At 59.6% G+C, this 11,799-nt stretch overlaps 1 protein-coding gene across 3 annotated transcripts in view; it reads left to right on the forward strand.

The window, feature by feature from the left end:
• The window catches only part of AACS (acetoacetyl-CoA synthetase), a 59,809-nt gene extending 49,292 nt beyond the window's left edge, over window positions 1-10,517 (forward strand). For 2 of the 3 annotated variants that reach the window (XM_070275516.1, XM_023647323.2), the window contains 5 exons: window positions 472-585; window positions 2,611-2,736; window positions 5,133-5,202; window positions 5,733-5,791; window positions 9,290-10,517. In XM_070275516.1, the coding sequence (XP_070131617.1) occupies window positions 472-585; window positions 2,611-2,736; window positions 5,133-5,202; window positions 5,733-5,791; window positions 9,290-9,427 (507 nt within the window). In that variant the 3' untranslated portion in view covers window positions 9,428-10,517. Of the gene's footprint in view, window positions 1-471; window positions 586-2,610; window positions 2,737-5,132; window positions 5,203-5,732; window positions 5,792-6,592; window positions 6,796-9,289 lie in introns of all 3 variants that reach the window. The other variant, XM_023647322.2, reaches the window with a different exon arrangement.
• The last annotated feature ends 1,282 nt before the right edge of the window (window positions 10,518-11,799 follow it).

Consider the following 11,799-nt stretch of genomic DNA (forward strand, 5'->3'; position numbering starts at 1 on the left):
GCAGGAGTCGTTCCCATCTGGCACCTTCTCTCTCGCATAGACTCACACCCGTGGACCTCAGGGGTTCTGCTCTTCCAACAACTGCCCGTAAACTATAGCAAAGGGCCTTTGCACGTGCCCGTGCGGCCGAGGCCGTGCCTGCAGAGCTGTATCGGGCGAAGCTTCCACTTCCCCTGAAGCTGAGTCTTGCATCCCAGTGTGACCAGCAGAGGCCATGGTTTAGTCTCCTCCAGCAGGAAGACTTGTCAGAAAGTAAATCATCCAGACGCAGGAGCTTTGCTCCAGTTTCTAAACCCCCTCTCCCATTTCTCCCTGAAAAGAAGCTCCGGCCGTCTGGGCATTTTTAGCATTTCCTGGAGAGAGAATAGTACGTGTTCGTCCTTCGGCGTCTTTCTCTGTTGCTCACTGATAAACCACAAGCAGTTGGGCTCAGTCGTCCACATTTTGAATCTCCTTTGCCCTTGCTTGCAGGTGGCACCGACATCATCTCCTGCTTCATGGGCCAGAATTCCTCCGTTCCCGTGTACAAAGGGGAGATTCAGGCCCGCAACCTGGGCATGGCCGTGGAGGCGTGGAGTGAGGAAGGTGACGGCTTCGCGTACTGCGTTTCTTCCTGTGACCGGGCGTGAGGGTAACTCGAAAGTGCTTGACGTGTGACCGGTGCCGGTTCTCCAAAACCGTGTGTCTGAGCGGGCAGCCCTCTCACGTGCAGGCTGACGTCCCTCCGGCCTGGTTAACTCCCGCGGGCTCCGCAGCCCCCTCAGCCTGCCCCCGAGCGGTGGGTATTGGACCGGAGCAGCAGTGGGGAGCTGTGTGCTCAGGATGGCAGGCAGGTGTCCCCGGCATCCAAGTGTTGGGGATGCTGCTGAGATACCCCGCTCCCTCGCTGGCCTGATGCCCTGGCCTTGACGGGAGCCCAGGGCGGGAGCTGGGGGTTGGCCTCTGTGTTGGTCTCAGGACAAGCTTTTACTTCGTAGCCTGTGGCAGCCACTGGCTACAAATCAGCAAAGTCTGTTTGTGTCCCCAGCACCAAACAGGGCCTGGCGTGTGGTGTGTGCACTGTGCAAGTTCATGGACTTAAACTGTTTGCACCACAGCCACCATTATTTTAACCTCTTGGAGCAAATGGGGAGGTTATGCCAACCCCGTTTGCGTGAGGAAGAGGTTAAGGCAACAGTGGAATGGCCGCACCAGGTTAGGGGCTGGAGGCCCAGGGAGCGCAGAAGGGTCTCTCCCGCCTCGTGTTCACGGAAACATCTCTAGCGACCTTTCTGAGAGTCAGGGCTTGGTCTGAGAAGAGGGCCTCTCCCTTTTGCTGTCCAGGCGATTTGCGCATAAAAGTTCTCGGTTCCACTTGTCTGTGCCCTTCCCACCTGGCTGAACCACTTTCCCGGGCTTGGCTGCTGCTGCGGTCCGTGGCCTGGGCAGGAGGGGGCGCTCCCAGCAGAGAGAAGCAGGCGGTCTCCCCAGCGTTCAGATGCACGTGCAGCCGTCTGTCTCTCTTCTCTCTGGGGGATATCGTGGGAAGAAGTGAGCCAGCCGAGGTGAGAGACATGTGAAAAGTGAGCAGCCCCCATGGGTGGATTTCTCTAATGCGGACCCTGCCTTGCTGAGCCGGCGGCAGGTGCTGGGGCAACAGGTGCTGCCGGGTCAGTGCCTGTGAGGACTGAGTCGTTGGAAGGATGCGCTCCCGCCCTCTCTCATTGGCCTCTGCGGCTGTGCTGTGCCCGGGGCTAGAAACGGGCCGCCCTGGAGGGAGCAAGGGTGACTCGGGGCAGGACGTCTGGGACTGAGAGTGAAGGTGGAGCTGCGTGGGTGCCCCGTGATCTGGGCATCCTGCTCCAGGAGAAGTACCTGCAAATAGGAACTAGGTGGAACATGCAAGAAGGTTCCGAGCGGCAGGGGCTGTGATAGGAAACAAGATGGGGACGACACAAACTACGTCTCCAGGGAGAATAAACTGCTGTGGTTGTCCCGCGGAGAATCACGGGCAACGAGAGCGGATGGCGAGGGTGCTGTGTGTCTGTGATTGAGTCCCCGGGGTGTGATGCTGAAAGAGCAGAGCACGATGCTGACACATGCAAGGTGGTACCATCTGTGTAAAGTCCAGCCACACGCAGAGTGACAGCGTATGTTATTCAGAGCTGCGTGTAGACGTAAAAGTTAACACACGGGAAGCATGAAACACTACGGTTCCGGAGAGGGCTTTGGGGAGGAATGAGCTCAGGTTTCAGCAGTGCTCACGTGCTGGGCGGTGGTGTGGATCAGCTCTGTGCCTGTGTGTGTCCGAAATACTGCATAATAGGTAAGAGCTTAAAACAGAGAGGGGCTGGCCCTGTGGCCTAGTGGTTAAAGTTGGAGCACTCTGCTTCAGTGGCCTGGGTTCATGGGTTCAGATCCCAGGCACAGAGCTATGGCACTTGTCAGCCATGCTGTGGTGGCATCCCACATACAAAATAGAGGAAGATTGGCACAGATGTTAGCTCAGGGCCAATCTTCCTCACCCCCCCCCCCCCAAAAAAAAGAAAGAAAGAAAAAGAAATAGAGAGATAGAACCAGGGTGTGTGGCTGTGGTGTGTGCTCTGTTAATTTTTGATTCCTCCCAACCAGGAAAGGCAGTGTGGGGAGAGAGCGGTGAGCTGGTATGCACAAAGCCACTTCCGTGCCAGCCCACACACTTCTGGAACGACGAGAACGGGAGCAAGTACAGGAAGGCGTATTTCTCCAAATTCCCAGGTCAGTTGGGATACAGACAACTGTGCAGACTGCCCCTGGGCTGGGCCTCCTGTGTCCAATTCCAGAAGCCCCTACCCACGCCGAAGCCAGGCGAAGCTTCTCACAGCTCGTGGTGCCAGCGTGGCGATAATGAGTTTTTGATCAGTATCTTGTCATTTCAGCTTGAAGCCATCACATGACACTGTAATCTGGGTTTAGTTGCATCTTAACCACCCCCTGTGCCCAGAGCCCTGTGGCCCCAAGCCCGCTGCCGGGCACTGCCTAAGCTGCCGGTGGGCGCGTGTGAGGGCGGAGGGGGGCTAGCGCCTCATGGTTGCGAGCCGATTGGTGAGCTCTTAAAGCCGGGCAGTGTCTCAAGAATTGGGAAGGAAGAGATGCTCTCAGTGAAGACGCAGAAGCTGGTATGATTTGGTATTTTCCCTTTCTGGATTGCTGCGTTACCGTCTAAATGGGGTTCTCCTACGTGGTGTGTGTAAAAAAGCCAATTATTATGGCTCCAGCTTTCGGGAGAAGAAACGTAGCTTTATTTTGCGAGATTGAGCTCCAACGGGATGGGCACATCCTCTCAGATCTGTCTCCCCGATCCAGGGCTTGAGGTGCATTTATGGGGTGAAGGACGGGGCCGTCTGAAGTGTGGAGATGTTACTGCACAAAACTGGGGTTCTCTTGCCCGATGCGCGTAAACCAGCCGCTTAATTACGGCGTCAGCCTTCGGGGAAAGAGATCAGCTTTATTCCGTGAGATGGATCTGCTGGAAGACGGGCCGTGTGCCCTCAGATCTGTCTCCCCGATTCTGGATTTGGGGCAAAACTTACAAGGTTAGGGAGCACAGGCAGGCACGGGGAAATGCTGGTGGGGCAGGTTTTAACTGGTGGGCTTCAAGCATTTATGGTGACGTTGTAAACGTTTATGGTGAGGTTCTAAACGTTTATGGTGAGTTGGGACGGAGTTTTAACACGGGATCTTCCTGAGTGACGGACCCCTTGCTTCTGATGAGTTCTGGTCGTGTCCTGGTCCTTTGGTTCTGTGGGGAGCAGAGTCTTTGGTTCTGTGCCCATTTCAGGTCATTCCTTCTTCTGCGCGTGTTCTGGCTACATGATTCTGCAAACTGCAAATTTAGTGAATGGCCATTCTTGATCACTCTGCTGATGAGATGGGGTCGGTTGACCTGCTCCTGGATCCGCGGTCACAGAGACAGATGACTGGAGGGGAGGCGTGGGGAGGTGACTGACGGTCTGCGCAGGCGAGTCCAGCTCGCTCGCTCTTCACGGGACGTGTGTTCACAAAATGGTGGCATTGCCACGATCTGAAGTGGAGTTTTTAGCTCCCTGACATCAGAGGGTCATCTGCTCACGCCCAGTTGATGGGCTGGTGGTCTCAACCGGCCTGAACCGGACGAGGGTCTCAGTTCCTGGGAAGCCATGTTGGCCACCCTGTGGTAGACGGGGCCCATGGGACCGTCCTGGAGGCCCCGTCACAGCAGGGACTCGGGGCTTCTTTCAGAGGCTGCCTGCTGTAGCTCATGACCTCCAGGTCGTCGCGGAGCCTGTGGGGACGTGCTCTTGATTGTCACACCCACTTGGCCTCCGTTAGTGTGGTGACCAAGGGCCGCGCATCTGCCAGTGGGCAGAGCCTCCGCCTGGTTGACTTGCTCTCGTGACAGTCCCCTCGTGAGGCGTGGCTTCTCTTCACTGTCTGGTGTGGGGTGAGGACGTGTCCGAAGCTGGGGCTTTGAGCCCCTGCGTGTACTGGCTCTGCTGTGCCCAGGACGAGGCCCTCCGCTGAAGGCCCAGGACCCAGCTGTGCCTGTGGGCCACGTGGCGATGGCTCAGTGTGGCTCGGTGTCAGCGTCAGCTCTGAGTCTCTCCCCTCCCTGGCCCCCACGTCTCCTGGGTTTTCCCTGCTAGTTGGCTCTCTGTCCGCGGGGCTGGTGCTGTGGTTCAGCCTGTGTGACTGGGGCTGGCGCGGGAGCCTCCAGCCTGTCGTGCCGCTGGTCTGCCCCGCTCCAGCACCTCCCTTCGGAGGGCCCTCCCCGGAGCCCCCGCTGACCTCCACTAGTCCTCCTCTCATCCTCTCTCCGTGAGTTCCCGAGGCCCCTGTCAGGCCTGCATGACGGTGTTTCTCAGACACTGGCGCGTGTCAGAGCTGGGGGTGTGGCGGCCCCCCTTAGAAGGCGTGTTCCTGGGGGGGCAGAAGCTGTCGGCTCGCTTCCGCCCCCGGCCCCTGGGCCCCCAGCCCCTCACACACCTGTCTCTGGGCCTCGGCCATGTCTGTCGATGAGAGTCCCGTGCTGAACTGACAGCGGCCTGCTGCTGTCGTGCCTGTGGCAGTGTCTGTCCCGCAGCCAGTCAGGGCCCCTTCTCCTCGGGTGACTGAGCGCCTCTGTCCCCCCGCAGGTGTCTGGGCGCACGGCGACTACTGCAGGATCAACCCCAAGACCGGGGGCATCGTCATGCTGGGCCGGAGGTGAGCGGCTGTGCGCGGTGTTGGGGGAGGGGAGGGACTGCGGCTGTGTCCCGGCCCCTCCATCTGCTCAGTCTGCAGTGTGAGCTGATGGCGCCCTTTGGGGCCCTTCTCATACCAGCTGCCCCCCGGGGGCCGGGGCTGGGCCTGATCCGCATCTCTCTGCCCCACAGGCTGGTTCGGGGGGCATTGGGGTGGGATGCCCGCAGCAAAGGCGTGGCCATTGTCCGTCCACAGTAGCGATGGCTCGTCCGGGCCTGGGGTGTGAGGGCATTGGGGCGCACCACACCTGTGAGGGAGGGACACGTGGACAGGTGGGAGGGCAGTGAGGTGACAGGTGCTTCCACACAAAGGGGACTCCCTGGCTGTCTAGCTTTGGGTTAAAGAGACGGGGGTGGCTGGTCGGGATAAGGAGCCTCAGTGACTGGGCGTGGTGGTGTCACCTGGGGGGGGGGGTGACTGCCCCTCGGGCCCCCTGCGACGTGCCTCCCTCAGGAGCTGCCGTGTGTTCATGACCTCGTCTCTCTCTCCAGTGACGGCACCCTCAACCCCAACGGAGTGCGCTTCGGCAGCTCGGAGATCTATAACATCGGTATGCGTTGCCCTTTCTCCCCAGAGCTCCTCCAGGCGGCTAGGAAGGAAGGACTGTCCCCGTGGGGCGCCCCAGAGCCTGCTTTCCAAAGACCCCACCTTTTGGGATAACTCTGGCCCGTTTGCTTCCAGGTGTCAGAATAGACATGATAAGCCTTTCCTTCTTTCCAGAACATACCTTGCTTGTAGCTCATCAAACCTCAGAACGGGGTTCTTATGGTCACATGGCCCATCCCCATTCTGTTATGTTTCGTCCTCATGATGAAACGCCAGCTCCATCAGGTTGGTTAATTGGGTCTACTCTTTATGGATGAAGAAAGAGAAGCACAGAGAGGTTGCATGATTGGTGAAGATCACACAGCACCAGTCAGGACACCAAATAAAGACAGTGAGCCTCATGGCTGCACAGTAGTCACCTGGGGCCTTCACAATCCCCCTGCAAGGCCACGAAATCAGCCTCCCTGGGAGGTGGCTCCCTCTGGATGTCAGAATCCCAGTCATGTCCAGGCTGTTTGTGCAGCCACGGTGGAGAAGTCCTGATCCATCTGATTCCAGCCTTTGTTCCTCCCCGCAGTGGAGTCCCTACCACAGGCACTTGCTTTCTTTTCATTGTTAAATTAATTTGTACCTAGGTAAGGAAGGCCCGGGCATGATCCCTGTAAGCGTCAACCTTTCCTGCTCAGGGCCAGCTCTGACTACCCCCGGGGTGGGGTCCTTCCTAGGGTGGCTGGGGGGACACGGGCAGTGGAGTCGCTGGCCGAGGGGGGTTGACGCGAGTGTGGCTCCCCCCCTGTCTCCGCAGTGGAGGCCTTCGAGGAGGTGCTGGACAGCCTGTGTGTCCCCCAGTACAACGAGGACGGCGAGGAGAGGGTGCTCCTCTTCCTGCTGATGGCCTCCGGCCACGCCTTCCAGCCCGACCTGGTGAAGCGCATCCGCAGCGCCATCCGCGTGGGCCTGTCGGCCCGGCACGTGCCCAGCCTCATCCTGGAGACCAAGGGCATCCCGGTACGGCGCCGCAGGGGTCTGTCACCTGCCGCCTGGCAGCAGTGGCCAGAGGGTGGTCACCCCCAGGATCCACGCACTGTGGGCCCCGCCCCCCCCCAAGCTGCTCCTGCTTTCTATAGAGTTTTTCCGCTTTGCCTGGCAACCCCATCCTTCCTGTTTCCTGTCCTCTCTTTTTTTCCACCCTTCCCAAATTGCATTTAAAGCAACTTCTGCAGAACGCCGGTTTTCAGGGGTAGGCGGGCCCCACATGCACGTCCGACCGGCTTTTCCCGATGCGGTTTTAGTGGTTCTCAAGATTATTAATGAGAAAATTAATTTTAACTTTTGAAAGAGCCGCTGGGGTGCTGTTGCTCTCGCTTGTGATTTTAAGTTCTGCCTGCGGAAAGATATGAGCGTGTTTAGGGGCCGTCTCCACAGAGCCGCTCCCCTCAGGCTTCGCGAGCTTCTGGGGGAGGAGGCGTGCCCGGCTGGACCACAGCTTTAACCTGCACACGGATGACTCGTCCGCCGAGGAGCATGCCGTGTGCACGCGCGTGCACACAGAGCAGTGTGCACACAGACATGCAGGCCGTGCGAAGCCTGCAGGGTCGCCGTCCTGGCAGAGGAGAGGAGCAGATTCTCCTGGCCGGCAGGGAGGCCGGGTTCCGATGCTGCCCAGGCAGGACGGGTGCGAGGGCACTTGGAAACGGAGTCTTCCAGGACAGGCAGCTTCCTGGGGGCCCCGAGAGCTGAGGCCCTTGACTTTGGAAGCCTGGGGCGCACTGAGCATGCGGCGCCCGACACGAGCAGCTACGCTGTGCCGGCCCTTCACCCCGTCGCCTGTGCTCTCTGCCCGGTGTCCTTCCTCTGGGAGCTCTCAGCCCGGTGCCCTTCCTCTGGGAGCTCTCAGCCCCGTGCCCTTCCTCTGGGAGCTCTCAGCCCCGTGTCCTTCCTCTGGGAGCTCTCAGCGAGCTTCCTGTTCGCCACCGTGTCCTCTGGCCCTGTCTTGGCCCCCACGCTGCTATCCTCTGTTGGGGCGTTCCCCTCTGACCCAGGCCGCACTCCTGGGCACGGGCCGTGTCTGTCTGTCTGGTGGGCAGGGACCCTGTCCGCTCACACCCTTCTCCCCGGAGCCCAGCCTCCCACTGGCAAACAGCAGGCACTCAGACATGGCACTTGAGCCAGTGTGAGCGAGTGAGTGGTGCATGCAGCCGGCCTCCTGGCCACTGGGGAGGCTGGGTGGGGGAGCTTTTCATGCCCGCTTCACTGACGGCGGCTGCGTGCGTCAGAGGCCGGGGATGGGGGGTGGGGGACGGCAGCCAGGTCGGCTCTGCCCTGCTCAGCTCAGCGGACTGAAGCCTGGGACTCGGGGCTGGGCAGAGGGGCCCCGAGGGCAGCCCCGGCCGCCCGATCCAGCTGATCTTTGTCCTGGTCTCGTCAGTCACCTGGTCTGTGCTGACAGGAGGCAGCATGGCTTTCATCTCGGGGGGCCGGGCAGAGCCCAGGGGCCCCTGCACCCTCCCGGCCCCTCGGCACAGGACGCAGTAGCAGGGTTTCTCCTAGGACGCCGCCGTGTTTATTTGTCAGCTAGCGGGAGGCACACATTTCAGCTCCCCTGGGCCGCTCTCGGGGCTTTGGTGTCAAGCTGAGGAGTGCAGACAGCACGCGAGAGGCTGGCGACACCAAAGTGACAGGCGGTCCCTCGGAAGCCAGCACGTAGATCCTTAATTAGTTCACACACTGACTCAGGTTTTCAAATGAATGAATTTTAATTACATCTCAGGTAGAAAAAAAAAAAATAGTGCCAGTGAGAGGAGAGATCAGGGCGCCAGCAGCTTTATTAAAGGGCTTTGTTGTTCTAGAAGCTTCCTAGCCCCCAAACACCACCACTGCTGCCAAAAGTGCATTGGGACTAAAGGGGAAACACACGCTACAAGTCTTAGGGGAGCTCGAACATTCAGGAAGAATGTGGCCGCAGGAAGCAGCGATGTGCCCTCCCTTGGCCGAGGGCCCAGGACAGGTTTGTGGGTGGTGAGGCTCCCGGCTGGAGCTTGGATTCCAGTTGCAGACGGGGGACGGAGTGGGAGGAAGGCAGCCCCCTCCTGCGAGAGTAGTGTAGTCTCTATAATGCAGTGGAGTGTAATAAAATAAGTATCCATCGGAAGTAAACTCAGTATAAATAATGAACTACGGCGGCAAGGCGCTGGCAGAGCTGTGCTGTCAGCTGCTGACCGCCTGCAGTCTCTGGGCAGGGGCGTCAGCCCCACTCCATCCCGGAGACAGACCCTCGGGGAGGGACTTGCTTCAGTCGCCCAGTGCGCGGCAGACGTCACCTTACCCCCTGTGTTGGAAGCCTCCTTCGGGGCCTGTGGGCCGGGCTCAGTGGGGCCGGGGGTCCTGGCTCTGCGCTCCGGCGGGGCGTCCTTTGGGTTCGATGTGCCGGGGTCAGAGCTGGGGGAGTTTTCCCCGTCAGGCTTACCGCTGTTTCGTTGGTTTTCTCCCCTCTTGCCCGCAGTACACCCTCAACGGCAAGAAAGTGGAGGTGGCCGTGAAGCACATCATCGCCGGGAAGCCGGTGGAGCAGCGTGGGGCCTTCTCGAACCCCGAGACCCTGGACCTGTACCGGAACATCCCCGAGCTGCAGGGCTTCTGAGCTGGCCCGCCCCCCGTCTCGGCCACGCGCACCTGTCCTGGGACTTGTGTGTTCCAGAAATGGCCCAGAAGCCTGCTCCTCTACAGGGCCACCTGTCGCGTGGCGAGGACGTCTGTCCGGGCGGGCTGTGTGGGGCACGGTGGGCTTGGGGAGTGTGTCTTTGCACACGTGCTCCCACGTGCACTCACAGAGGAGCTGGAGTCGCGTGTGCATGTAGTCACACCAGCACCCCGTCGATGTGTGGGTGGACCCGGGTTCTGGCGAGAGCACACTCCTGAGCAGCGACTGCCACAGCCCCTGCCGGGGGCTCCACCTCACTCTGCACAAATCCATGTCTTCCCTGTACGTTGGCGCCCCGGCTCTGTCCGTCGTCCCTCAGGGCCCGGCCACCTGCTGTTGCACATTTACGGTGCCCAGACGGGCCCCTCTGTGAGTTTACGCCATCTTCTTACAGCGGGTCATCAGGACTGGCAGCTGCGGCTCTTGTTGTGCGTGTGTGACGGACGGAACACACGCAGTTCCTGGTGGAACCATGTGTCGCACCCCAACCAAACAGCGCTTCCCGGCGCACAGAAAGCTCCCTCTGGAGACAGAGCGGGTTTCAAGCTTTAATAGGATCTCTTTACTTCGTGGACTTTGAACGGTTTAACGAATGTTTTACTGTTACTTCAGCCTGGTGTGTGGGTGTTTGAGGGGCCGCGCATCCACCCTGTGGGCAGTGTTGCTCTGGGGCGGCGGCCGGCTCCCCGGCAGCGGGTCCCGCGGGTCCTCTGGAGACAGAGCTGCACGGCCCGGGGCCCTGGCCTCGCTGCACCCTCCAGCCGAGAGCTCTTGGGACCCTCACGTGGAAATCGTGGTGTTGGTGCTCGTGAATCGAGTCACAGGGTCGACAGCCAGGTGGTTTCTGTGTGAAAGTGCAGCATATTGGCAAACTCCCATAATTCGAATTTTTGTTTTTGTATTTTTTTAAACTGAGCACAGTGAAATAGTTTTCCGAATCCTTTTTCTTCTAGATTATAAAACTGTCTAGGGGAAGCACTTTGAGGAGTTTAATGCAATAAACGTGTGCATATACGTGCGCACGCCCATACGTGTGCGGTGTGCTCGTGTGTTCTCTGAAGGACGTGTCTGGACCCATGGCCAGGAAGCTGCTTGTGCTGACGCGCCAGCCCGGAGCCGGGTCCCAGGGAGACGTTGGGTTCAAATGGTTGGGGCACTTCCCGGGTCCCTGGTATTTAGCATCAGTCCTTGGGGACCAGATGGCCAGCAAGCACTTCCCAGTGTGAAGCCACACGTGGAGGAGAATGACCTCGCCCTGTGCTCCCCCGTGGCTCGGAGCCGGTGGGATTTCTGGGCTGCAACTCTTGTCATTGCCAGAGCTGTTTGTCCCTTGGCTTGTCAGGCTGCAGGTCACAGGATCCAGGCTCAGCCCAGCGGGCTTCTCCTCCCCCGTCACAGGGCGCGGGGGCAGGCTGTCTGCCCGGGGTTGACACGGTGACTGTACCACGAGCAGCGCCCGGCTCCCGTGTCTCCCGTGTTCAGCCAGCCTCAGGTGAGGCTGCTGCGCTGCCAGCCTCGTGTCTGCATTCCAGGCGGGAGGAAGGAAAAATGAGGGCTGGCGAGAGGCACAAAGCCTGCCCCTCCTGAGTCCCCTTTTATCACCAAAATGGCGGCTTTTCTGGAAACCCACCCGGTGCACATCTGCTTATGCTCAGGGGCCCCATGACCACCACCAGCCGCAAGGAAGCCTGGGAATCTGAGGAGTTTTAAGCAGGACCTATGACCTTTTGCATTAGTTTCCTGTTGCTGCTATAATAAATACGCCAAACTTAGTGGGTTAAAAACAACACCCATTCATGACAGTTCTGGAGGCCTGGAGTCTGACGCCAGTGTCCCCAGGCTGAGGTTGGCAGGACCGTGTCCTGGAGGCTCCAGGGGAGAACCCGCTTCCTACCTTTTCCAGCTTCTAGAGGCTGCCTGCAGCCCTTGGCTGGTGGCCCCTTCCTTCGTTGGTCCTCGAGGCCTGCCCCGCCTCCCGCTCCACATACAAGAGCCCCTGTGATTCCATCGGCCCCACGCGGATAATGCAGGATAATCCCCCCGGTTGAACAGCTACTGACCAGCCAGCTTAATTCCACCTGTAGCCTTGAATCTCCGTCTCCACCAACGGACCATTTTCACAGGTGCTGGGGATTGGGACATGGGTGTCCTTGGGGACCATTATTCCGCCTCCCTCACTCTGCAAACACAGCCGGGGTCCTGCTGGTGACCAGGCAGGGAGAGGGGTCGGCAGGAAGGTGTGAGCCCTGAGCTGCAAGGACAGAGCAGTCGGGCCCCCCTGCTTGCTGGCTGCCCTGGGGCTGGGCTTGTCC

This window comes from Equus caballus, chromosome 8, assembly GCF_041296265.1.
Source record: "Equus caballus isolate H_3958 breed thoroughbred chromosome 8, TB-T2T, whole genome shotgun sequence".
Taxonomy (NCBI): Eukaryota; Metazoa; Chordata; class Mammalia; order Perissodactyla; family Equidae; genus Equus; species Equus caballus.